Source organism: Pyxicephalus adspersus, chromosome 3 (genome assembly GCF_032062135.1).
Source record: "Pyxicephalus adspersus chromosome 3, UCB_Pads_2.0, whole genome shotgun sequence".
Lineage (NCBI taxonomy): Eukaryota > Metazoa > Chordata > Amphibia > Anura > Pyxicephalidae > Pyxicephalus > Pyxicephalus adspersus.
In genome coordinates, this window is record NC_092860.1 from 106,059,406 (window position 1) to 106,087,324 (window position 27,919).

General features: G+C 36.7%; 1 protein-coding gene across 2 annotated transcripts in view; it reads right to left on the reverse strand.

Moving 5' to 3' along the window:
* The window catches only part of LRBA (LPS responsive beige-like anchor protein), a 347,246-nt gene that overhangs the window by 281,252 nt on the left and 38,075 nt on the right, over positions 1-27,919 (reverse strand). For both annotated transcript variants that reach the window (XM_072405905.1, XM_072405904.1), the window contains exons 9-25: positions 26,944-27,141; positions 26,263-26,396; positions 22,998-23,106; positions 22,127-22,279; positions 20,865-21,033; positions 19,064-19,143; positions 18,690-18,752; positions 17,651-17,748; positions 17,457-17,549; positions 15,148-15,256; positions 14,334-14,415; positions 14,039-14,162; positions 13,683-13,875; positions 8,260-9,213; positions 2,956-3,134; positions 1,836-1,989; positions 155-335 (exon numbers count right to left, since the gene is read on the reverse strand). In XM_072405905.1, coding sequence (XP_072262006.1) covers positions 155-335; positions 1,836-1,989; positions 2,956-3,134; positions 8,260-9,213; positions 13,683-13,875; positions 14,039-14,162; positions 14,334-14,415; positions 15,148-15,256; positions 17,457-17,549; positions 17,651-17,748; positions 18,690-18,752; positions 19,064-19,143; positions 20,865-21,033; positions 22,127-22,279; positions 22,998-23,106; positions 26,263-26,396; positions 26,944-27,141 — 3,073 coding nt within the window. The remainder of the gene's footprint in view (positions 1-154; positions 336-1,835; positions 1,990-2,955; positions 3,135-8,259; positions 9,214-13,682; positions 13,876-14,038; positions 14,163-14,333; positions 14,416-15,147; positions 15,257-17,456; positions 17,550-17,650; positions 17,749-18,689; positions 18,753-19,063; positions 19,144-20,864; positions 21,034-22,126; positions 22,280-22,997; positions 23,107-26,262; positions 26,397-26,943; positions 27,142-27,919) is intronic.

Below are 27,919 nucleotides of genomic sequence, written 5' to 3' on the forward strand. Positions count from 1 at the left end.
TAACCAAAAGAGCAAAAATATTTAGTGCGAGAAATTACGGGCTTAGCGGTTAGGGGGTTAATATTATTATTAATAAACAGGATTTATATAGTGCCAACATATTACGCATAAAATGTATGTAAAAATATACATATATGTTTTGTGATGATCTTACCTAAGCGAAGGCACTGCCGTAAGATACCCCCAGATGACATATTTTTTTCAGCTTCAATATCTGTAAAGCCCAATGAACTTGCAAAAATAAGGACGTCTACAAGACTTATTGCTCTCTGAAGAAATGTTATAGCTGTTTCTATAGAAAGGCCTTGGGTAGGTTCAATATTTTCCAGTTCATGCTGAAAAAGAAAATAAATCCAAAACAGCTTTTTATGGATCTTTGGCTTTCCCTGCAACAGAAACCCCTTAAACCCCCATTATACAATTATAACCTGCACACGCTGCAGTCAAATTATAAAATATAGGAAATATAAATGAAGAACTGAAGAACAACCCACATTTTGGCTATTTTAATGTTGTTAATTGTAAGCTTATCTGAATAGCTGCAAAATGATTTACTTCCCATATATAAAACACTAAGCATATGTTTCCTAATTGATATAAATGTAAAACAAAATGTTAAATGCTAAGCAGCACTACTTTTCATAATTAGTGCAGCTTACTCACACTTTAAAAGATTGTCAGCCCTCATGAAGCACTCTAAGGTTAATCCTCTAAAAATTTTGAAAAAGACACTTTCCAAAAACATGTAACATTCTGGCAAAAAAAAAAAACAAAAAAAAACCATGACATATTTCGTCCTACGATTATATAAAAAGGGTTGCATACCAGTCCAGCCTGATAAGCACTAAAGTAGAGGAAGTTGTATAGAAAACATTGCAAGGTTCAGTATATATATTGTAGCCTTGTATCATCTGTGAGTGCCTATGGACCCACAGAGCACAAACCTAGGACATGCACCAAAATTTCTGAAAAACAAACATTCAATGGGAAAATCCATTTAGGATGGTCACTTCTTTTCCCAAGACTGTGGGCAGCATCATCTATAGATACCTCAGAGTATGACCCCAAAATTTTGTCTGAATATTTTTGTCTGAAGAGAAGCTGGTTCATATGTTTTTAAAGGCAAAGGTTCTTGGGCTACATTGTTGGAAGCATAGAATCAATAAATTCCAGAAACTCTGGACTCCCCTATTATGCCTATTTTAGATCAGCAAGTCACTAGGAAACCACACAAGTACTTCATGATGGTCAGTCAGCTGAGAAATACAAGGGGACCAGTAGTAGAAGAACAGAACTTTGGAAAAGTTCATCATAAATGAAATTTCTCCCACAAAACATATCTTTCTAAAATTGTAAATATCCTCCTAGTAGGAACTATTGGCTCTGTACTGCAAGCAATTTTTAGTAAGTTGTTGGTTATTAATAAAACTGAGGTTAATGTTATTTTCAACACAAATCACATTCTTTTGAAAAAATTATTTGTCGTTTAAAAATATTTTAAGTTATTTAATTTACACATTTTGAATTCTCCATCTAGTAGCTATCTTTACTCTTCGAGATCTGTATTTTTGCACTCTAGTTATTATAAAGGCCAACACAACAACATTTTTCTGTGGGTTTGATTTGTATTGTTCGTTACTACCCTGTTTCCTAAATATATATATTTAGGCTAGTACTAAGGTTATCTGCAGTGTGCTCCCTCTCTACTGACTAAATCTGTACATTTATTAATGCAAATTTCTGAAATTTACTTTTGTATGAAAGATAATCTAGTGGGTAGAGCTTTCAACCTTTTATACTAGTCTAAACAATGTTCAAAATAAAGTAATACTTACCGTAGTAGAGGTCGCAGCAGAAAGTAATGGTAATATACCACCACAAGCCATAATCATGTTGTCTGTTATTTGTGATATAAGATGGATTGTATTGTGTACAAAAATTACATTATCACTGCTGTTCACAAAGTCCATGATTGTCTTTGTTGAGTGGCTGTAACAAAAAATTCAGGCTAAATCAATGTCACAGTAAATATTGTTTTTATGAATACATCTTGATACTGGTAACTATACATGTAATTTACAAACCTATGAATGGAAGGTGGTGCTACAACTTTACTTGGGTACCTTACCTGCCCTAGTCATTTGGATAAATCTGCCAGATTTTACAAATATCTCTGTCTTTATTTACTTTTACTCTATTTACGCTATCTTCTCTTTACTTTATTTACCAGTGTAATGCTTACTGCCTATATAAACCAATAGGAATTTTACTATAACCCTGTGCTACCGGCACCTGTACCCTGAAAGTCCATTGGCCCAAGGTAATAAAACTGATGGAACAAGGGATGGTGCAACTTTTATTCTGCAAGAGACTAAAGACTCCTGGACTATTCCATTCAGTAGGCAACGTCTCAAGAAAGAAAATACTTACGTCTTTGCATGTGTAATTTGAACAACGTAGTTTGTATATGTAATAAAAAAGTAAATTGAATATTACATTGTCAGATTGAAAATCGAATTATTGGGAACCTTGAGGCCCATGAACTACTTACATGAATACATAACATACCTTTCTTACAAATAATGCATATATCAAAGGTTGCAGTATCACATTTTTTTTATACAAAAGGTTTATTGAAAGCAAAACAATAAAAAATGTGCATCCATACGTAAAAATACAAAGATAAAAACATGGTACAAACTCTGTATAACATTTTCTTTTGATATTGTGTGCATGGACCAAGTGGACCTAGATACATGTGCTTGTGTGTACCAAAATGCAAAATGAACCTGAAACATGTTCCCATGTACACACCATTACTCTATGAGTCATCCAATCAATACTGGCCCAAAGGGATCAATTAAACATCTGTTTAGGTATTTGGTAGGTACCCAAAATAATCAGTGCCTAATACATGTAAAGCAATGCCTTTTTATATTCCATACTGAAACATACCTTCGCCACATTTGGATATCCGTTTCTATTGAAAATAAAAGGTCTGTTAATAGCCGTTGATGCATCATTGACCATTTAAACTCCGGAATACGAAACATTGTAGATCTTGAATCTCTTCTCTGGCTGTCAGGGGAAGTAGCTCGTTCAGTCTCATGTGTTGCTGGTTGGTTAGCAGGCTCCTGAAAGATAACACAATATGTCTAGCATACTAACAAAATATCAAAATCAGCCTTTAAGTATAACATGAAGCAATAATACTGAAATTGATTTCAATAAAAACATTATGGGCCTGATTTATTGAAGCTCCCAAAAACTGGAGAAGAAAGACTATTATGGGATAATGTGGGTAATCCAGCAAACCTGGAATGGATTTGGTTCAGGATTAAAAACATGTCTAATTAAAACAGGCAAGGTCACGTTGGGACCCTGGTCACATGCCCAAATCTCAAGTGCCAAAATTTTAAGTGCAATGGGAATTAATCAAGGGAATAGACACAGGAATTGGAACAGATTTGGAAATACTATTTTACTCTGCTCCCATCTCCCGCGTTTGGACTGACTTATCCATCTGGACTCCAACACATCCTATGCTGCTGCCATTCTGAACTGGTATTTCATCAAACCATCTCTTTGACTGAATCACCATCCCACACTCCTGAAACTTAGCAAATTTACAAGCCTCACTTAAACCCATATTACTGGACTGCTTCTCTTGGACTTCAGTATGCCACATTGTTTAATGTATGCATATGGTTCCCAATTATCTGTAAAAATGTATTATTCACCCTGCTCTCTCTTTGTTGGCACTACTCCCTGTCCTCCCCAGTCTGATAACTCATTGTCTCTCTTCTCCTTCACTCTCCTTATTTCTCTGTCTGTGCTCTTGCACCTTTTTTCTCTACTGATACTCTCTGGTGACATCTCACCCAACCCTGGTCCCCCATGCAGCCTCTGCCCCTTCCATACACTCTCAGTAAGATACTCCCTTCTCCTAACCTCATCTCCATTCACCCTACTTATAAGTTCTTACCCCCTCTCACTGGCAGTCTATAGAATGCCCTATCTGTTGGCAATAAATTAACCCCCATACACAATCTTATCCTTTCTAAATCTCTGAACTTTCTGGCTCTCTGACTGAAACTTGGCTTTCCTCCTCTGACTCTGCCTCTGCTGCTGCTCTCTCCTATGGAGGCCTGCACTTTACACATACCCCTAGACCGGGCAACAAAATAGGGGGTGGTGTGGGTCTCCTTCCCTCACCTAACTGTACATACAGAGTCCTTCCTACCACACCTTCTCTCATTTTCACTTCATTTGAAGTCCACTCTGTCCATCTCTTTAGCCCCTTACCCCTCATTGTTGCTGTTGTCTACCGCCCCCCTGGCCCAGTATCACAATTTGTGGATAACTTTGCATCCTGGCTCCCACACATTCTTACCCATGACCTGCCCACCCTCATCCTTGGTGACTTTAATGTTACAATGGATAAGCCCAACCTTCCCCCTAAGCTAAACTGCTCTCTATTACCTCCTCTTTTGGACTCACACAGAACATCACTGGGGCCACACACATAGCCGGACACACTTTAGACCTGGTATTTTTCAAACTCTGCAACCTCACCCTCCTTGACCACTCGCCATTTCCCCTTTATGATCATAACCTTATCACCTTCAACCTATCGAACTCTTGCCCTCCCTTGCCACATCCCAGACCTGGTCAATGGCAGAGAGATATTCGTAACCTTGACCACAACCTTTTCTCAAACTGCCTTATGTCCTTAACCCCCTCCCTCTCCAAAATAACCTCCCCAGATGAAGCTGCCACCATGTTAAACCACTCTCTTTCCCTGGCTTTGGATAATGTTGCCCCTGCCACCTTCCGCTACCCCCACCCTGCCAACCCCCAACCCTGGCACAACAATCAAACCAAACCGCTACAAAAGACTGTTCGTGCAGCAGAGCGCAAGTGGAGGAAATCGGGCCACAGCGCTGACTTCATGGACTACAAAGCCAAGCTACAAAGCTTTAACACAGAGCTCACTGACACCAAGCAAAATTATTTCTCCGCAGTCATTTCCTCTCAAGCCTCTAACCCACGCAACCTCTTCTCTACAATCGACTCCCTCCTAAAACCCACACCTGCTCCCCCCACAACATCCTTCTCTGCCTAAGACATTGCCACCTACTTTAGAGATAAAATAGACAAAATCAGACATGACATCTCTGCCCACCGAGCCACTCCAACCATACCCACCCCTTCCAGCTGTAAATCATCACTGGCCTCCCTTAGCCCAATTACTGTGGATGAAGTCTTATCTTTTCTCCCATCATCTCCATCTACTACCTGTCCACTTGACCCAATTCCCTCTGATCTTCTCTGTGCCCATTCCTCCACCCTGGCCCCTGCCCTAACTGAACTATTCAACCTCTCCCTTTCTACTGGTAAATACCCCTCAGCCTTTAAACATGCCATAATTCTCCCACACTTGACCCCTCCCTACCTTCTAGATACCGTCCTATCTCCCTTCTTCCATATGTCCCCAAACGTCTTAAACGCCTTTGTTTACAAAAGGCTCACCGATTACCTGAGCACCAACTCTCTCCTCGACCCCCTCCAGTCTGGTTTTAGAGCTGTCCATTCCACTGAAACAGCCCTTACAAAAGTGACCAATGACCTCATTAGAGCTAAGTCTCAAGGCAACTTTTCCCTGCTCCTTCTCCTTGATCTTTCCTCTGCTTTTGACACTGTTGATCACCCCCTTCTAATACAAATCATGCGCTCCATTGGTATCAGTGGCACTGCTCTCTCTTGGTTTGTTTCCTATCTATATGACAGCTCCTTTCAATTTTCTTTTAATGGTAACTCCTCCTCGCCCACTCTCCTCCCTGTTGGTGTTCCCCAAGGGTCAGTTCTTGGACCGGTTCCCTTTTCTCTGTACACCTCCTCTCTCGGTAGTCTCATATCCTCCTTTGGCTTACAGTACCATCTGTATGCTGATGACACTCAAATCTATCTGTCCACCCCTGACCTGTCTACCTCAGTCCTGGATAAGGTCTCATGCTGCCTGTCAGCCATCTCATCATGGATGTCTGACAGATTTTTGAAATTTAACCTGGATGAAACAGAACTCAATCCGCCCCTACCTGTCCCCTGAGACCACCAAGCTCCTTGTACACGCTCTTATCATCTCTCATCTGGACTACTGTAACATCCTCCTCCCTGGTATTCCACTAACCCAACTCTCTCCTCTACAATCTATTATGAATGCTGCAGCCAGACTCATCCATCCTTCCCACCGCTCCTTTTCTGCTGCATCTCTTTGCAGATCTCTACACTGGCTTCCATTTCACCTTAGAATCAAATTCAAGCTCCTGTGCTTTGCATTCAAATCCCTACACAGTTATTGTCTCACTTACATTTCTGACCTGGTAAAAAAAAGTACTTCCCCAGCCGCTCTCTCAGCTTCTGTCTTTTGAAACTATCACTATATATCCCCCTACTATTGTGTGTAAATCCCCCCACCTACTAGATTGTAAGCTCTTCGGGGGCAGGGTCCTCCCCTCCTGTATCACTGTCTGTATTAGTCTGTCATTTGCAACCCCTATTTAATGTACAGTGCTGTGTAATATGTTGGCGCTATAAAAAACCTGTAAAATAATAATTAAAATAATAAATGTCAAATAATAGCAAATAATGTTTTTAAGAATTCCAGGGTTGTTGGATCACCCAGATTCTTTCATAATGGTTTATTTTCTCCTGTCTTGGAGAGCTTTAATAAACCAGACCTATTATCTCAGTAAATGCTGTCAATAGGTATATTACTCAGGGCACATTTATTAAGTCGCCAAATATTCAGTGCAGATAAATCAGTTTGTAATTTACAACACGTGCACCGGGAAGATCCAACTGCTGCAAATATTTGGTATATACATACAATAGTAATCACCACTTTGCAAATTTAAATAGAAATGGTACACAAAATAGCCCACTATATCATAATTCAAAACAAATATTTGATGTCCAACTTGCAGTTCTACTTTTGTGGCCCTCAGGACCCTGGACTCATGAGCAGTTTTTTCCCTACATGGTTGATAACAATGAAATAGAAACATTTTTAATACTCGCTTCAAGTAGGTAAATAATTATTTTTCACATTTGTTGCTCTGATCTTCTAGAATTGATTTTGTTAAGAGAAATATAGTATGTGGCATTTAAAGTCAGTTTAAATTGTGGATGCACCAATTGGTAAAGTGTCTCCAGAATCTCCTATAGCATGTCTGCACTCTCTGTCACTTGTTAAATTTTCTGGATATTCAGACAGCATTCTGTAGTGGTACATTCACTGAATATGATGTGTGACCCTTTATTGATATCAGGGGCTGCACTTGAGGCCCCTATATCAAGTAAGCTAAACACCTTTAATATAGCTAGTTATCCAAATTATTTACAAACAAAAAACTGCCAAGTCCTAATTGCATAACCAATAATCCCTTTTGTTGCAAATCAAATCCCAGATAAGCTCTAATGCTACCAATTGCCTGTTGAAGTCATATTCTTAGTTAAATGAAGGCTACCTGTGTGCAATTACAATATTACAAAAGTTCAAAATAACCTTACTCCCCCTCCTCTCTTTTAAGAGAAGAAACCAGAGTTTGTTTGGGATAGGAACTCCAGTGTGTAAAGGCCCTACTAAGACAACAACATACTAAGGAGCTAACCTAATAAATCCAGAATTAATCTCTGGTAAAGTACTTGCCAAGACTGGGTATAGAAATAATGACATACAACCAAAACTGGACAAAGACGGTTAATAGAAATAAACGCTTCATGGGGAATATAACATTATCTAGATTTTTTGAAGTAGATCTTTACTGAAATGAGATCATCTTTAGTGCATCTATTGCTGTCTTTCCCTCTTCTTGACTAGACAGAGGTTAATTGTATGCAAAATCAAATTACAAACCAAGGAAACACTCAATTACAATAAAAGAGCAACAGGGAAGGAAGAACACCTCACTTGTAGTAGGTACAGAACCTGGACTCTGCCAATGAGATTTATTCTCACCAAGGATCCAGCAGTTGGTTCCGCCCCGTACTCCACCCCTATAGCTCAAACAACTCTTTTAATAAACAGTTCAAATATTCTCCATTAAACTGGGCAGCACAACAGTTTTAGTGACTTAGGATCTGATCAGTGAATAGAATAGTGTGGACTAAATTGAAACAATAATACACAGAAAATACCTGCATTTTAATACACAATAGATTTTCAAATGGTGTGTAAAAGTATTACAAAGTAAATACCTCATGTACTACTTTGAGAGTTTGATCTGATTCACCATTTGAACTGGCTTTCAGTTCTAAGTTTTCAGTATCAGAAGCAATACTTGACACATCAAGCTTGGCAATTTTCTTTTCTGAGCTCTGGGCATCTGACGTAAGGCTTTTCTGATCCACGGTATCATGGCAGTTTGGTGTGCTGGTAGAAACTTCACCTTCTTTTACAGGTACTGAGGAAGATTCAGAATCTTCCAAGGAGACAGGTGTGTCCTCTTTGACTTCTTGACTGGCACTGTCCTGTGGTGTAGTGTCCATGGAACCCACGCCGGAAGGTATTTCTACAGTGTCAGAAAGATTATCGGACACCACTTGTGAGTTCTCCACCTCAATACTATTTTCTAGACAGGTTGCCTTCTCCTGTGCATCCAAATTTTCACTTTGTACTGAAAGATCAGGCTTTGCTACCAAGTCTAGACAGTCTACAACAGAGACATCTTCATTTGATTTGCTTTCCTCATCAGTCAGTTCCTTAGTTAAACTCTTTGCAGGATCAGCATCATTACAATTAGCATCTTCATCTAGGTTTTTTGAAATGGGGACCACACTAGCTGTAGTCTCCTGCATGCTATTACCTGCTTCTTCTACATGAGCCTTATTCTGATTTTCTGTTATCTCAGTTTCTGCAATATCTTCACCATTCTCTTTCTGTTGAATATCATCTTTAATGGCAGAATCATTCTCTTCCCCCTCCAGTCTCTTTTCTACTTCTACAGTTTCACTAGACACTGGATTATCAACATTTGATGGCACATCAGTAAATTGCAACGGTGGAGTCTGAGGCCTGGTCTCAAATGTTCTGCTGCTTCCAGAAACTGTGCGTATTGGGCTTGAGGATCCTGGTCCTAGTTCACCATCAATTTGACCTTCATATTCTCTGAATGCTTGAGCCAAGCTCTCCTTATGCATTTCAAAAGTGACCTAAAAGTAATTAATTAAAAAAAAATGATTTTAGTATATGGCTAGTTGCTAACAAATTTGAGCATAATGGGATTAGGGCAGTGTGTATACTACAAACTCTGGTTTAAAAAAAAATCTTTGGTTTTACTATTAACAGAGCACAAAAGTGTTAACATGCAAAATCTAGTATTCACTAGCTCACCATATCCACTTTCAACAAGCATTCACCAATGTCCACTCAAAATAAATTTATTTTTCAACCAAACATTCCAACCTGCAGGTGACCTTTCTACTTCAGATTAAAAAAACGTGAGTTAGTCACCAAATCTTCTTTCCTCTCTAGTACTAAAGAGAGTAGTACTAGTGTTATCATGCTATAATAAAATTGCCTTGAGACCTTGAGTCCAGAACCTCCTAAATTTTTGTGGATACCTGACTTTTTTTTTTTTTTTTTTTTTAGATATTTCACTGTACATATCTAACCACCTATAACTATAAAATATCTATAGTATGATACACACAAATCAGACAGGATACAGATTTTTCTCTGGGTTTTTGTAAAAGACTAGTCAGTATACAGATTCTTCAATGTATGTACACTTACATATATAATTTAAAGCTTCTACAAAGCAATTAATTAGCAATACTAAATGCTGTTTAAATTAGCCAGCTAAAACACCAATCAATCTCCACTTTGACTAGAAAGTTAATCCATAACAATTTTTCACAGCACTAACTCTGTGAAGTTAAATAACCAAGCAAACCAAGCACTATTGTACAAGGCCACAGTGTGTACACAATAAATAATTTTCTTGTCCTACTAATCTCATATCTGCAAAACTACATTTGGAAAAACTGTCTGAAGATCAAATAATATCTGAAGGTATTTATTGTGCATGAATAAAGCTACGTACACACTTCCAATTATTATCGTTGGAAAACGAACGACGAACGATCCTGCACGATATCTACGAACGATCGTATAGCACCGATCCTGCACATAGAGATAACGACACGATCGTTCGTAGATATTGTACACACAATAGATACGATCGTTTGAGCGATAGAGGAACTATGTGCACGACAGGAAAGTGAACGAACGTGCGTTCATTACGCATGCTCAGACCATGGACGATCAACGAACGACCGTACACACGAACGATGTTCAACGATCGTCGCCCAATCCGATCCGCCGGTCCGGTCGTTCGTTTCCAACAACTTTCCTCGTTCGTCGGCGTCGTTGGTTACTTTTTTACGAACGATTTTTTGCCCAATCGATCGTTCGTCGTTCGATTGGAACGATAAAAATTGGAAGTGTGTACGCACCTTAAGACTTTTCAATAAAACAAAGTGTGTGGCTAGCTATTGGTGATTTTTTATGTATCCCTCTGACTAGAAAACCCAATTTCACAGTGCTGATATAAAGGTCTGGATTTGTCTGGTCCAACGCAAGCTGCTACAGCCAAAAAAGTCATTTTCCAAACATAGTTAAATGAAAAAACAGCCAATAATAAAAACTACATTTTTTTAAAATGTGAATGAATAATTATACAATTAGTTTTATTTATTTTTGCACAGCGAGCTGTTTCAATACTGATTCCATACTCCTTAATGAAGTTGTCATTTTGTGCCAGTCACATTTGTTGTCATTTATTGATGCAATACTTCAGTAACAAGATGGAAATTAAGTTTGACTAGAAGCAGCACTCCATGCCGATATATCAGCAGCAAGGTCAAGAATCTGCAGATAGATAAACCAAACAACAAGCCACCCTTAGGAAGAAAATATCTGCTAGTTTAATCTTCCCCACACACTCTGGTTGCTTTGTAGGGGAGATATGAGGCAACAAGTGGGGTACAACAGCTTTGGATTGTCCAATGTTTAAAAAAAATTGGGTATTCAATATTAATATAGTTTCTATATTTCATAAATAAAGGAAACGTAAGAAAATGTTTTTAAACAAAGAACTGAACACAAAATGTGATAGGAGTATGTAGGATTAAACAGGATTATCCATATATATTGCAAAAGGAAAAAACAGATGTTCTAAAACAAATACTGCAACAGTCTCCAGTTTTAATCAAAGAATCAAAAACAAAAAAGGGCCAACCTGCTTTGCATCATGCCAAAGTGGCATCTAGCTAGAGAGGAATGGAAATAATTGACCCAGTAAAAGAACTGCAGATGCTTGAATAATGATAGCTCACTTAACTTCCCAACCTTACCCCACTTCTGGAACGCTCTCAACAATTCTGAGCTCTACACAAAACACAACTGTTCCTTACATTCCATGCATTGTACTGAAATCTGCTAACTTGCATGCTGTTTGGAAATGTCAAACAAAAAGTCTTCAGTAAAGCAGATAAAATTGAAACAAGCTATCAAGACACAGAACATGGTGGAGATGCAGTTTCCAGCAAATTTCATACTGTAAACTTTTTTTTTTATATATATATAATTTACACTGGGTTGCGCTTTCCTTCACATATAAATTACTAAGTAAACTGGAGTCAACGTGTAATGGTAACAAGAGAAATTATAATACATTTCATATGTGGACACTTTTTGAAGATCCCTAAATTTGTTAAAGATATGCAGTCACTTAGACTTGGTTGCCAAGAAGTTCAATGACCTGGACATTTAAATGTCAAAGGGCACACATGCTTGAAGATTGCTAATCACGTCAATTGCAAAACACATGCTTTGTATGATTTTTTGCAACAGACAATGTAGCAAAACAAATGTTTGCCTTAAACCATGAAATTAATAGAAATTATGTATTTTTGGAAAGAAAAGAAAGTAGACAATACAAAGTTTAAAATATAACAGCACCTTAAAAAATGCATAATTTGTTGAATTTAAGTGTAATTGTAAGTTCAATTAAAATAAATGTATACAATCACATATTTTACAAGATACACACATATAAACATCTTTACCCAGTTTATTTACCCTTTACTGTAGCATGCAATACTGAAAAATAGAACAAAAGCAAAAAAAGACAGAGACATTCTCTGTACTTTTGAGAAAAATAACGAGAGCGGTGCAATTATGCTGGTGAAGCAGTTACTGCTTATAAAGTGTGGTGCAGCTGTGGGAGGAGAGGGCTACATTGACAAACAGCTACCCTGCTACAAAGGTGGCAGGAAATCTATCATACTGGACAATAAAATTGCAATTGAGTTTCTTTGGCTTTTTATAGCAGACGCACGTATCATGATATGTAGCACTGCAAAGCCTTTCCACTTTTGGAACATTTGTGCTTTTATTGAAGAAAGGTGTCCTAAATTAGGTCGCCAAAGGCTATGGCTTCCTTAGGACAATGTAAAGAGTTAATTGCAAATGAAATTATAACAGCAACGAAGAACAGATATATGTTACATAAAGACCTTGTTTATACATTTAAAAATTTTAGAAGGCTATACAATCTGTTACTTAGTATAACAATAAAATGTACAGGCTCTCATTCAAAAAAAGAAAATTAATAAAACGTAAAATAATCCTTGTATAAAAATATAAAGAGAACACAATGCTTGTTCTCTGCATTGCCATCCCAGAGAGTTGTACTAGTCTGCAGCACACCAGCACCCTCTTGTGGACACAGAACAAACAAGTACATTATACTGAATGTCAGGAGCTAGATTTAATCGGAATAAAATGCAAGAGGCCAAAAAAACCTAAAGGAATTTAGAAGCTAGCCAGCAGATATTTTTTCAATGAGCCATGAAAAACAAGCATGCACTGAAATTAATGCAAACAAGGGCCAACATATAAATGCCAAGCCTATGACACAAGAGTTACTTCGTATAGCAGTAAATTACATCTTTTTAAAGATCATCCCAAATATCTATCATAACACTTTCAAATAAAATTACAAATATTTGTTTTCAGAAGCATTTTTTTGCTCACAGGAGTTGTCTAACCCTCTTGATAAATAATCACTTTTAATTGACTTCACTTCATTAATTGAACTTCATTTTTAGACTTTTTTTTTTCCGTAACAAGAAATGTGCTATATAATGTAGTAAAGAATATCTGAGGTTAATATATACAGTGCTTGGAAAATGTATTCACAAGCCCTGTACCATTTTTTTTTTTAATTTTACAGAATCTGTTCTGTCAAATCACTAAACAACCAACAGGAATCGTAATGCAGTCTTCAAATGCGTGGAATGCAGCAGGACAAACAGCACTCGTTAAGGCTTATGGTTGTTAGAAAATATCACTAATGTCTGTGAATAGCTTAAGATTTTGCATGGCTGTAATGTGAATCAAACATTAAAAGTCAGTGTTGAATTGTTTTAGCTATAAACTTTAGTGGTTTAACAACAATACCTCTCAAAACTGCCAGAAAAAAAGCTTTAAAGTTAAATTACACATAACAGCTTTTGTCCTTGTTTTCACCCACATTAAATACAAGAGCTTTTGGTGTTTTAAAATTACCAAGTTTTAACAAAAACTTTGGATAACAAGAAGTATTTGCAGTTACCTTTGAATGTGTGATAGAAATTGTATCCACCCAAACACGCCATCCACCCCACTCATATTTCACAGCGTGATAAAGGAGGTTGCGGAAGATAGCATACACCATTTCTGTGATCTTCTGCTCCTCAATGTTTTTGGGGTTAAAATAACATAGCGACAGCATCCACTCCTGCCAGACAGAGCACTGTAGCAAGCTCCTTAAAGTAAAAAACAACAGGGGTCACAAGCAAAACGTACATGTTACACTACAATGTATATAGTGTATTGTCCTTATAATTCTTTTCAACTATATATGAAGATTTTACAAGGTAAAAGTTTATTATTCTTTCAATATGTAATGCATAAAGAACAAGAACATACCTTCTGTTCTCTCTGCTGTTATTAAAAAGCTTGATCATATCCGACAGGAACATCCGTCTTACTTCCATGACTTCTTGTGTTGGAGGAGAGTTCCGTAAAAGAGTAGCTATAGCTTTTAGGATCACTTAAAAAAAAAAACAACTTTTTAATCTGAAATTTTTTGGAGCATATTAGTTCTTTAAGAATATAGTTTTTTGAGAATTTTTAGGGCACTGTGAAACTGCTAAAATATATACACCCTATGACACATATTATATTAGTGAGCACAGAATATTTAGACAGTAAGTGTACTTACAAGGATTTTGTATCTTCACCGATGAATCCGGGTCAGGGTGTTGCTTATGTATCACCTGAGTGCTAATCTGTTCAATGAGTATCTGTAGAGCAAACCAACCCTCTGTTACAATAAGACTTAGAACGTAAGAATGCAATCAACTCATGCATCTCTTAAGACAATTGGAGAGAGAAGCAGCAAAAACCTTTGAATTATTAGGAGCAAAAAACTGCCAACATATAAATGAAATGTCATGAGTGCCTAAACTTGGCAATCTCTTTTATAGCAAATTGACTTCTAATCCCAATTAGCTTATAATATGTCCTCATATGGCTTTTGCTGATGTAATTCACACTGATATTTAAAACAAATAACATGAAGCTTGATTTTATATGGCAGAAAAACAACATGAAGTCAAAAGAAAACTGCAACTAAGAGGCAGGAATGCTTAGCCTCACATATTCTCCACCCAGAGTTTATGAAGAATTTAGTGTGTGAGCCTAACTAATACATTACATCTAAAAAGACAGATATTAAAGCTTTAGGTGTTGGATCTTGGTATTACTACAATAAGATATACAATGAGATAAAAGTAAAAGCATACATGACAAAACCCAGCTCTGAAAATGTTGGGATGAATTAACCTTGGTATATTATTTTAGTGCTAGTAGACCTGTATTTAAATAATAAATGATGTAATAAAATATTTTTTAACACTGTTATCCTATAAAACAAAGATGATCTACAAAACATACATGAAAAGCAAACACTCAGATGCTGAATGTGCTGGCTGCACAAACATATTACCATAAACAGTGAAAAAAGAACATAATACCTCAAACAACACATTGTATGTTGTAACCGTGATAGTTCTCGCCTCCAGCATCAGTCTCTCAGCCAGGAGAGAAAATAATCCATGAGCCTGCATAACTTCAACTTTCCTCCTGTACCAGATAGCGAATACTTATATTAGGAACATTTTCATTGAATGTAGGTATTTAGAATTAGTACCAACACTAATATATTGGTAATTCATTAAAACTACTGTAAAGTATGCTCAGCAAAAGGAATTTTTTTTCGTATACAAGTGGAAGGGGATAAGAACCCTTGTCTGTTATCCGGGGCTTTTTTAGACAGATTTCCTCTTAGCAAGTGAGATGGAAAGAAATAAACTGCTTTTACAGAAATCTAGTAAAATTATAGTCCCAGTATCACTGTCATGTTATATAGCCATTTATATGCAACATTTATGTATAATTGTCAATACTGACTGTGTATGCACAAATGTGCCTAAGCACCATCACATACCAAAAGATATCTGGACAAAACGTACATTTTCAAGATTTTACTTTGGCACCCGTGACATTCTGATGTTTGTCCTACAAGACAGCAAACCTTAACTTTTTGAGTTCAGGTCCATTTACCCTCCCTGGCAGTCTGATTATGTCAGAAGCGTTACATTGTACATTGCATTGAAATTTGTTGTTTAATATTGCAGGCCAGTAATTGTTAGGAATAACTCCTGGGTATGATAAAGCTTGAAATACAAATAATAAATTATAATATAACAATTAATTATAATTATTAGAATTAAAAAATAATAAAATAATAACAATAGATTGAATTTAATAATTTCATCAAATCAAAACACTGAAATCTGTCCAAACAAGGATGCAATATTATTGTTAAATTAGTAATAATTATTTAATTTATTTTTAATTATTTATTTGGATTTATTTTTTATCACTTTATTACAGTGATCAATGTGTTAAAAGCATATTAAAATGAAATCTGCTTTTAAATTTGCCACAAGGCCACGCCTTCCCAGCGTACTGACGCTTCATGCATCCCATCGATCACACCAGGGACGCAACGCCAGGGGACACAGAAGCCAGCCGGGCATCTCTGGAGGACACCGCTGGATCTTGGGAAGCAGGTAGGATCTTTACAATGCTACCCTGATTGTGGCTCAGGGTTATCGCTTTTAGTACGGGGGGTGTTAAAGCATTTTGTTGGAGTAAATATATTCATTGCTGTGTCATTTGAAGGTGAGCACACTAAAGAGGGAAAAATGGTGAGAATATTTGTGAAGGCGAAAGCAAAACATCTTCTGCCATAAAATGTTTTCCGCTTATCTATAGAATTGTTTTTATTGTCTGTGTACACTTTGCAGTGCATGCACAGTGTGGTTTATACTACCTGCTAGGGGGAAAAAAGGAACACTATAGTGAGCTCTCTCCCCCCAAGGTCTGTTTGCTGGGCATCGCCAACAATTTTTACTATCAAAAACTGGCTGTCGTACGACAACCCGCCATCTCTTGACCACATGACTGTCTGTGAAAGTTGCCTGAGTTAGTGGATGTGGTCTTGGGAAAATTCTTATTGGAAGCTAGTTCACACATTCACAGGAATTCACTAGCTAGCTTCACTGGTCCAAGCCCTGGCCAACTCCATGTCCCTCCTTTCCCTACTGCAGTCCCTGCTAACTGAGAGGGTCCACTACAAAGTGATGGAGAGCCAGTGGTAGAGAAATCACACCAGCCCCTAAGGGAGCATATTACATTGAATCAGCAGAACCACTAAAACACTGAGAGGCTGCTGGGCAACTAAGGACTGAGAATGTGTATCAGCCACTCAATTTTGCATACATTATTTCATAAGGGACCAGAAAGAAAATGCTTGGGAACCTGTAATTAGTGGCGGTAAAAATAGCAGCGGGTGAGACAGCCTCCATAACCCAGTACCGGAGAATGTCATATCTGTAAATTTTGCTGAGCATAACTTCCTTTTTTAGCAATGCCCACCCAGAACATGGCAATTTAGTTTAGTTTTGAATCCCATCTGTGATATCAGTTCAAATCAACTCACCAATGTCACAAAATCACAAAACAATACGTATCAAACATTTAAAAACTTTATAAAAGTTTAGAGCTCTATTTATAAAGCAGGGAATCAGAAATTCCCCCAAACATTCCCTGGTGTTTCAATGGCAATAATTGATTACTGCCACAGGGAATATTTAAGGGAATGTCAGTTTCCCAGCTTTATAAATAGAGCCCCTGGTGTTACATAAAATAAAATCACCAAATATACAATTATCAGTGTTTTGGTTTCACACTAAACAAAATAAAATGATTTACTTACTTTGCTGACAAATGCTTTAAAAAGTATCCAAGGACTTTCAAAGCTTGAACCCGTATTCCTTCACTTTTTGACGCCAATAGTTTATAAACCACCCTGTTATAAGTAAGAGCATGCAAAATGTAAAGCGAACTGAAAAATAATAAAATAAAAAAAAAATTATTAGGAACTTAAATCACTGCATAAAAGTTCAACACCTTAATCCATTCCTCTGATCAAAAGCTGGAATCATAGAGCTTGGATGCTCAGACATCAGTGCAACAAGTAACTGCAAAACATCCATCAAGTTGTCGTCCTAAAAAAAACAAAGCATGAATAGATTAACACACACAGTTCTTTGATCAGTAGTCCAATGTGCAGTGATTAAAAAGTAAAAAATCTGCAAGTCTAGAAAAAAGTAATAAAAGGTTTAAATGCAAGATGTTCTAAAAGGAAAACTTTACTAAAATTTTCTGAATCCTATAAAAGCATAAACACTTTTAGGTCATGTGTCATCATAATAAAACAAACACAAAAGACACATGAAAGTAGTACACAGTAGGTGATAGTTATGTATTTTTTTACTGATGCACCTATACCCATATCTTCCTTTTGGAGATCATAGAGTTCAAACTAAGCAGCACAAATTAGATTACAGTGAATGTTATAATCCTCTGCAGTTGAGCAATGCAAATTAGGTGGACAAGCCATATATAAGACCCAGACTAGCAGATGACCTTACCACACAACATTTTAAATAAAATCCTATAAACATTTCGATTAGACACAAATTAGAATACAAATAAAGTGGATCTGGGGCTAGCACACTGGCCTTGCTGCACATTTGAATTTTGGCCAGGACTCCACCTATATTGACTTTGCATGTTCTCTCTATATTTGCATGGGTTTCCTCTGGGTACTCTGGTTTCCTATCACATACCAAAAACACAATAGTATGTAATTAGTGTGCCCATCAAAAATTTGCCTTCAAATATGGTTAGGACATTAGATTGTGGGTAGTTCTGAAGGACAGTTAGTGACAGACTATTGCTCTGTTTGGCGCTTCCTAATTGTTTGACACTACATAAATACAAGATAATTAAATTATAATAGATATTAATTTAGTACTGAGCAATCACAGCAGCATAGACCCTGGTAATTCCCTCTGCAAAAAAAAAAAAGCAACGGTTTCCTTTAAAACAGTGCCACCATGTGGCAAAAACACACACAGACATTTGTAGTAAATGGTTCATGTACCTCATGAATTGTGAGCAAATAATTTAGAATTGCCTGCAGTTCATCTTCTTTCACTCCATAATCCTTAAAGAAAACCATAGAAAGTTGAGAGGTCTAGTAAGCAAAATATGAAAATAAAGTTATGGAAGTACAGTAGACTTAGAATGGAGTATGAATGACAAGAACACCTACTAAATTAATGGGTGCCAAGAAAATACAAGATATAAAACCAGAGAATAAAGCTATTACATATCAGTTTCGCTGTCACTGAAACTTCTGACTACTAATAACTTAAATAATAAGATTAGTAACAACAATAACTAACAAATCACAACAAAAACTAGATCAAACCTACTGATTAGCTCTAAACAAAAAGACTTATTTGTATTTACTACCTTCATAACTAACTGCTTGATGAAAATAAGCAGAAATGCTCGGAGCGAAAGAATTTCCTTCTGGTTAGGCCGAACTCCATCTTGTGAGAAAGGAAAAAAAAAAAAAAAAGAAACCATTACATTAACTATCTAAAGCACAATTGTTTTTAACAAAAAATCTGTATGTTTTTTTAACCATGGTTTTTCTTTCGATGATGCAGTCTTGCAAAAATCATTTTATTTTCTATGCAACTCAGACAAAACATACTTTAATGTCTCATTTGCTTATTGCTTTTTAAAAAAACAATATTGCTACTTAATAAATAAACATAAACAGTATTTTATATTTTGTCATTTTTAAATTGACACTAAGGTGCATAAAGCAGAAAATCAGACATTTCCTGGTAGAGAATCAATTCCAGCCATTTAAACACATGGACCTGGAAGATCCTCCAGCAGGGAGTGTGTTAGTGAATGTCAGATTCATTTCTTTATAAATAGAACCCTAAAATTATGATTCTGTTAGGGCATGTTCAGCCCTGCTTCTGAAAAGTGTTGCTGTCAAATGCTCTTGGAAGCCTACCTTGTACAACAAGGTGTCCAGGATCGTTTTCAGACAAAAAAAAGGCTTGGGTTTACAAAAGCCTGTACAAGCATTTATAAGTATTTGTTCTGGCTTTTTAAAAACCTGGAAAAGCAGTGTTTTTTTCCATTCACAAGCACTTTCTTTCTCTTCATTGTCAGGGTGATTAAACTGACAATGTATGCAAATTAAAGCTCATGCCTTTGATCCACACATGAATGAAGCAATGGATACAAAAGTACCGTATTTTTCGGACCATAAGACGCACCAGTTTTTTAGAGAAGGGAAATGAAGAAAAAAAAGATTCTGAAACAAATAGTGTCCTAAAATAAATGTAGGATTTCTGCATCTCACTACAGATACCAGCAAGCAGAGCTGCGGACACTGGGTGAGTATTTCCTTTCAGTTGTAATCCGAATGTCATACAATGTATGACAATCGGATTGCAATATAACATTTGTTTACATTGTGTTTGTGTGCTGTGAGTGATCTTCAGCACGCTATTCAGGGAACACAGCATGACTTTTTTCAGCCAATCATGCTGAGAGTGGGAGGACGCCGGGAGCAAGATACAGGAGTCACAGTCACTCTGGCCACGCTGAACAGGAGACGGGACGGGACAGCAGCTGGGAAGGATACATTTTGATACATTTGGACCATAAGACGCAGGGACTTTTTCCCCCCACTTCTGGGGGGAAAAAAGTGCGTCTTATGGTCCGAAAAATACGGTAACAATATTACTTTGTATCCCTCCTTCTAGGGCCTCAGCAATATTTACAAATGACAGATCACTTTGACACCCATGTAACCCTGTGTACTATAATTTTCCTTATATTATCTATATAGCTAAACTAGATAAACTACTAGAATGTAAGCTCTTCAGGGCAGGGTCCACTCCTCCTGTATCACTGTCTGTTTTAGTCTGTCATTTGCAACCCCTATTTAATGTATAGCGCTGCGTAATATGTTGGCGCCATATAAATCCTGTTTATTAATCATAATAATAATAATAATAATAATAATAATAATATGTAGCACTCTCAGTGTCTGCAAGTGTTTAAACAGGAGAAATTAGTCACTACAAAGGTTTAAAGTAAAAATGATCCCCAAACAAAAGCACACAGAGGCTAGTGGGATAGGTTATCAGAAAGTGAAAAGACATCACCAAACATACCAATTTACTCCTGGGACACAAAAGCATAAAAAAAAAAAAAATAGGTGGTCAAATATTTAGCATACCCAACCCTTTAGGGATAATTCCACTGCGGTCCTGGGGGTTAACAATCCAGTAGTAGTACTTCAGTGTGTGCATCACCAGGAGAACAGTGCCAATTCGTCGCACTGCATTGTAGATATTAACTGTGCTGATAAAGTCAGTTGACATGTAGGTATACAAGGCCAATTGTACCTTCAGAGTGAAAAAGAAAACCCTCTTCAGATCATACATGTTAAACTAAATTGGTCAGGAAAAGGAAAATAATATTGTTGTCCTTACCCACAAAAAAACAGTATCAGGTGCAGAATTTAAAGAACCTACATCAGCCAGGTTAGAACATGTCTCTCGGTTGTACCGTCAGGTCATGTGTGACAGTTTTCTGAGATCTCTTGATCACAATAACTGAATTTTGGAGCAAGCTCATATACAGTTTACTTTATTAGGCATTTCTCTTGCAGGACTGTGCAGTGAATGTGTCGTTTTGTTTTTTTATAGATGGTCAACATTAGTATCAAATACGTTGATCGTACCACAATTTGTTCACATATGGCTTTACTGACAAGCAAAATTGGCACCAGGGACAGGAATTCAGATCTCTGCATATAAGGATGTTGGTAAAAGAAAGGGAAGAACTGTGTGCAGGTGTTTTACTATAAATCTATTTCTTTAATAAAAAAAATTATTTATTTTGTTGGGGCCTATTCACACCATCTCATCATATTTTATATATTAAGCATGCCTACTGAAATGAATAACACAAAATGGTATCATGAGCTTTCTTTTGCAGGTTTCAGTGTGTAGGGAAAAAAATTCCACTCATGAATGTTCTTTTGCTACTTGGCATAACACAACCACAAAACACACATCTACACATGTACAAAAGCATGCGTTTATGTGTTTAACAGTATATCAATGCATGTAGTATCACATTAACATATGTGCAAAAAGGAACTTAAGTATACAAAGTGTTGTGTTTTGCAGACACCTGTTATTCAAATGTGGCAATTTTTTAAAGAAATAGTAAGAAATGGATTTCAACAGCTGAGCCTGCCATTTCTGACCTTCACAATGTAGTGAAAGTACGTAACAGCCTAGCAGACTCTCCGATTTCAGGGTTGTCCGACACAACGTTTTTTCATAAGTTGAGCATTAGCAACCCGCATTAATATTTTAGCATACATTTGTTATTCTCATTTCTAAAGTAAAAATGTAGTTTGGCTTACAGAAGATTTGCTATTATATTTGTTTCTATAACCAATCACAAGAAAAAAAGCCCCTCACAAACCTTTGCTGGCGTATGAATCCATATCGCTGGGTTCAAAAGGATGTGGTCACAGAGCTGCTTCAGTAAGGGAACCCCATTGTGTAAAGTGCTTAGGTATTTTGAAAATGCCAGGCTGAGCTCTAAGACTAATCGCGTGACATGCGCTTTGGAAGACTGCACATAGACATATGTGGGGAAAAAAAAAACAATTAATATGTCTTACCTTTGAGAATATCATAACTTATCAAGATACAATGTAAAAACACATCACACCTGCTTATACAAAGAGCATTAAAACAAAACAAAAAACTTATTAGGAATAAAATCATGCTATGGACAGTCAAGTTATGTTGGCCTTAACAAACATTAGTAAAGCAGTGCTTGCAACAGTTAGATATGCTGGTGATCACACATACACACTGCCAAACATCTTTCCAAATATCTCAAAACCTGTAATTCCCAATAAAGTTTTTGCCCATGCTTGCATGTAGCTAACTATTACAATGTGGTAGTAACACAGAATTAGTATTACTGTTTAGGAAAAATAACTTTCTGGACAGGAAAATGGAAGTAGCCGCTGCTTGTTTTTGATGATAACCCCAGTGCAGCCACTGTAAAAGAAACGCATTATGAAATTATATGGCGCAGACACTGCTAATTTTGAAAACGATAGCTGCCTGACTAAATTGTTAATGCTGTGATCATCAAAATTGTCTGAAACCCTTAACAAGAACACAGCCGGTAAAATTAGACAGACCAATTTGCATGTTTAGGGTCACTAATTGGTAGAGTAACAAGAGAGAGCCAAGCAACTAGAATATCCAAAAAGAAAGCCAAGAAATGTAATATACATAATCTCTCCACCCTCAATGCCCAGGTAACACTCAAATACCTTCTCGAGACTGTATCCTATCACAAGGAAGCCCTTTGAAGACAGCATCTGTTCTTGCATAGCGAGTGAGTTTTTCAGCAGCTCCAAAATGAAGGCTAAAAGTGTAGAACTACACAGAAGACAATAAAATAGGAAATAGTCTTAGATATTTCATCAAAGCTGGAAAATGTACACAATAATTCATTTTAATCAAAGATTATTAAAATTAACGTATAGTTAGAACATTTTTGAACAATGTACAAGGGGTTAAAACCCCTGGGGGTGAAGAAAGAAGATACATTTTCTTCTAAAAACTAAATTAACTTAGACAATTGTTACCAGAAGATTTGTTCTAACTTAACAGAAATTTTGTTCCACTTTGTTTTGCCTAAATCATCTACTAAAATACACAAGAGTACACCGTAAAAACTCTTAATTGTCAATTGTTAATTGTCATCTAGTAATCAGCACAATGTTTGATGTTTTTTTTTTTTTCTTTTCAACCAAGAACCACTGGACCAGAGGTCTATTTTGTGAGAATGGCAGCTATACTGCAGGGTTGCTATCCATAACCTGATAGGATCTTGGGCCCCAAGTTGAGATACAACTCCTGAACCTCCTGGTGCCTGGTATCTTGCCTGGTCTTCTTTCTATAGTGTACAACAGGGATGGGACCGCTGGGAACCCATGCTATCCTGGCCTTTTAGTGCTTTTGGCGGGAAAAGTTACAGGAATAAGGGCAAGTGTGTAGCAAACTTCATTTTGCATTCTGTAATGCTTCTCGCATTCATTTGAGTGTAAACTATTAACTTTTGACTCTTGAGGAGAAACACTTAAATTCTGACAGAGTAATTCTAGTCCGTCTCATTATCGTACAGATAGTGAGAAAAAGCCATAAATTGAAATGTTTAACTCCTATTAGTGATCCTGCCAGAAAGAAATTATGAGTGGAACAGAAGAAAGCCAGGACCTTAAGGCAGTGTGGATAAACATATGTAAATCAGGAGGTTGTGATTCCTGTCCCGACGGACTACAGGGGGTTTTAATACCACATATTTGTTGTTAAAAATATCAAAATTATTGTATGATAGTAAGTATATAGTAGTAATAGTATTGTATGATAGTAAGATAAGTAAATTTTTGGTGTACAGGAAGTTCAAAATAGAAAACTATTTGATAAGAAAATAACCCTCTTAAAGAAAGTCTACATGGTCATGTTAAACCTTCACATGACAATATATCCTGACAATATGAAATACTATTGAGTATTTTGCTATCTGGACAGAACAGGTAACCCACCATTAGCAGGTAAAAGCTGCACCTTTTTAGTCTGACAAAAGCCCCAATGAAGTTTGCAAAAATATCAGCAGAAGTCATGTGCCATCTCTGTCCAACTAATTTATCTAATCTGAAAAACAAAGAATCCCCCCACAATTTATACCAACAAAGTATGGCCTTCTTGTTACTTTCCTTGGTAAATTCACATACTTTTTGCTCATACCACAAAAATCCTACAGAAGAGTGCTTTTACTATCTGGATGCAGAAACCTCCTAAAATACCTGGAAATAATCAGAAGTTTCAGAACGTTAAGCCATCATTCTCTGGTGTTCTTTAGTAGTCAAGGAAAAGGTTGCAAGCAGAGCAAACCTGGCTCTTAGGACAAGCACTTGGTCCAGTTATGACAGTTTCAAGGTATTCACAAGAAAAGATTTATAGGCAGTAGACCAGGGGTCCCCAAACCGGTCACCAGTGTGCCGCGGCCGTCTGACAGCTGGGCCGCGAAAGCACGGAGACCAGCAGTGGTCCGTGGCTCTGGATGATGCACCCCCTAGTGGAGTCAGGAGAAGGACCTCGCTTGGGGGGGCGCACTGGCCAGAGCCGCAGACCTTGTCCCCATCGCAGGCTCAGAGCAGTGGTCGGGTTCTGGCATCATGATACCACTCTGGGGGAAGTTCCCTCCCCTTTGAGTGACACATGGCTCCTCACAAATGCGCAGTCCAGAATCCGTAGATTTAGTGGTCTGCAGTAGACAACCCTAAAGTAAGCTTGGTTGCTTGTTTCCTTTCAGGTTGCTGTCCTAAAAGATGACTGAGGAGAGTCTATGTAATAGACTTTCAGTTAACGGCTTCTCGAGGTACATCTGAGGTCATTAGACCAACCTCCCACCCTTTGGAGATGCCATTGTTATTACCCCTCTTGCACTGATGGCAGTATTCTACTTTATTTTAACTATGGGACTGAGGGACAAGAGAAGCAGGAAGGGATTTTAACTGTTTTCTATAATGTTTTCTTTAAACAGGGGAGACAATTGTTTCTTAGGTTGCTGTCCTGGAAGATTCCTAGAAAAAAAATCATTGCAAGGATATTTCCCTATGTTTCAGTGAAGTGGTAACGAGAACAAATAGATAGGCAAATCTACCAAACTGGTATACAATTAGCAAAAAATTTAACAGCACTTTTTCCAAAAAGTAAATAAATAATTTCTTGGTTTCCTTTTACAATACACTTAGTTTTACATTTTTATTTATGACACAATTTACAATATTGCCAAATTTGAACAGATTAGCTCCAATATTTCTATTACTAAAATGTATTTTTAATCTTCAAATAAATATATATATATATATTATATATATATATATATATATATATACATACATATACATATATATATANNATATATATATATATATATATATATATATATATATATATATATATATATATATATATATATATATATACCATCTTCCATGAAACACAAAATAGCTGAACCAATGATGCAAAAAAATTAAATAACTTGCAAAAGCAAAAAAAAGTACATAAAATAACATTTTAGCACTACAAATAATAAATGTACACACAATAATGGAAAGATAAGAAAATAAACCATTTTAGGAAAAATTACCAACCATTATATATCCTACCACCAGCATTTTACAATTCGTGAACGGAGCTAGTGCACTTAGCCCAATGTAAAACCTACATCTGGTTATCAGGTTGTAATCATACTGTCTTTGACGAATTCTTGTAACCACTCCAGGATGTGCCAGCATGCACCACCATAACTTCTTATGTAACTATCAAAAAGTTACAAACTATCTCCTTAACACAGACCTATATTTGGTACAGCCTACATAAATACTGGAATTCTAGATCACAATACAAGAGCAACATAGATAAATACATGTTAATAAAACCCTCTGAATAGGTTCGATATGGCTATGGATATATGACGTGATCATTTAGTAAACATTATTTAAAAAACTAGAGTCGTTTACTCACCAGACTGAAGTGTCAATATGATCAGAGCCATGCTGTTTGTAATCCAGCTGAGCAAAAAGAGGAAAGAGAACCTGAACTCCTCCAATGGAGTGCATCGCACTTTGAATAGAGTGTGTTAGAACAGCCTTGACATCCTTTAAATATATATATAAATATAGTTCAGTAAGACACTTGTTAAGAGTGATTAAATTTATTTAAATATTCTATTAAATAACTACTTTATTCTGTTTTAATGTCATCTTTGAATATTCTCCAGCACAGCAGAAATCTAAATATGTGGAGGAGATTTAGCACCCATAAGCCAACTGGGCTCCAGAGCATTACACAGTGCTTTTCAACTAATAAGGTTTCAGACACTGGGAGCTGAGGGAGCAAGGTTAGGCAGCTCACAATATGGAAAGAATTGATTTATAACCCTTAATCTAAGTGATATGGAAACATGTAGAACCAAGATCACCAAATAAACAAATACTGGGCAACATAAAAAATTAATTTGTTATTTAGCTCATTGACCTCATTTCGACTAACCCACCTAAATAGAATTTAACACACTAAATTAGTTATCATAACAACAGCTTTCTAAAACAGATCAAGTCTAAAAACTAACAAATAGCAATTTCATGACACAGCCCAAATTCAGTTTAAATAAAAACAGCAATGTAGAAAGCCAGGAAGCTGTACCTGAAGCATCAAGGCATGGGGGGAGTGAACAAATATTGAGACATTATCTTTAGGAGAGGATTCCAGGCAGAGCTGAGCATCTGTAGCTCTTGGGTTATATGTGAAGGCAATTGAATTCGACAGCTTGCCATCATACAGCAACAATTTGTGGTGCTCTGCAAGAAAGAGGTCACTCTCTGCCTTAAATTTAAATGTACCCTGCAAAAAAAAAAATCATTACTGGAAACCACGGAGAATAGCTTTTCACATTGGTTGAAACTTCGTGTGTACAATATAATACAGTCATTTTGAAATGTACATTAAATAAATCAACTGCCATGCACATTTAATAAATCATCAATAACCTGAATTGAAAAAAAATATTTTACTGGTACCATGGCTGCTAGTAAATAATTACATTTCACATCAGCAAATACACTGCAATATGGTGAAAATTAGGTTGTTAGGGTACAACAACAACAACCATCATGGTTGGTCTTTAAAGGAATAAATATAGCAGTTTTTGTTATTGACTGGCAAAGAGCCTGTATGTTATTTTTTATACCATGTCATGTGAAGGTAACTATGTAAACTAGGCCCTATACATTTTTGAGCATGGACTGTACAGACAACATAACTGTCTATATAATCTGCAGTGTGCAACAGGTTTATGGCATATAACTTAATAAATGTTAATTTTTTTTTTATATAACTGTCCTATCTGTGCAAGTTCTGGTTGCAATTGTAGCGTTATCAAAAATTGCAATTTTCCACAATAATATCACCATGATCTGAAAATCAATTTCAACTGCAGTATATTCTCACTGCTGGACATAAATGTTCCATGGAGGCAATTCACAGCAGGTGAGAACAGAAGATTCCCAGGCATGGATAACTACCGTATTTTTCGGACCATAAGACGCACTTTTTTTCCTCCTAAAGTGGGGGGAAAATCAGGGTGCGTCTTATGGTCCGAATGCAGAGGTACAGGGGCATA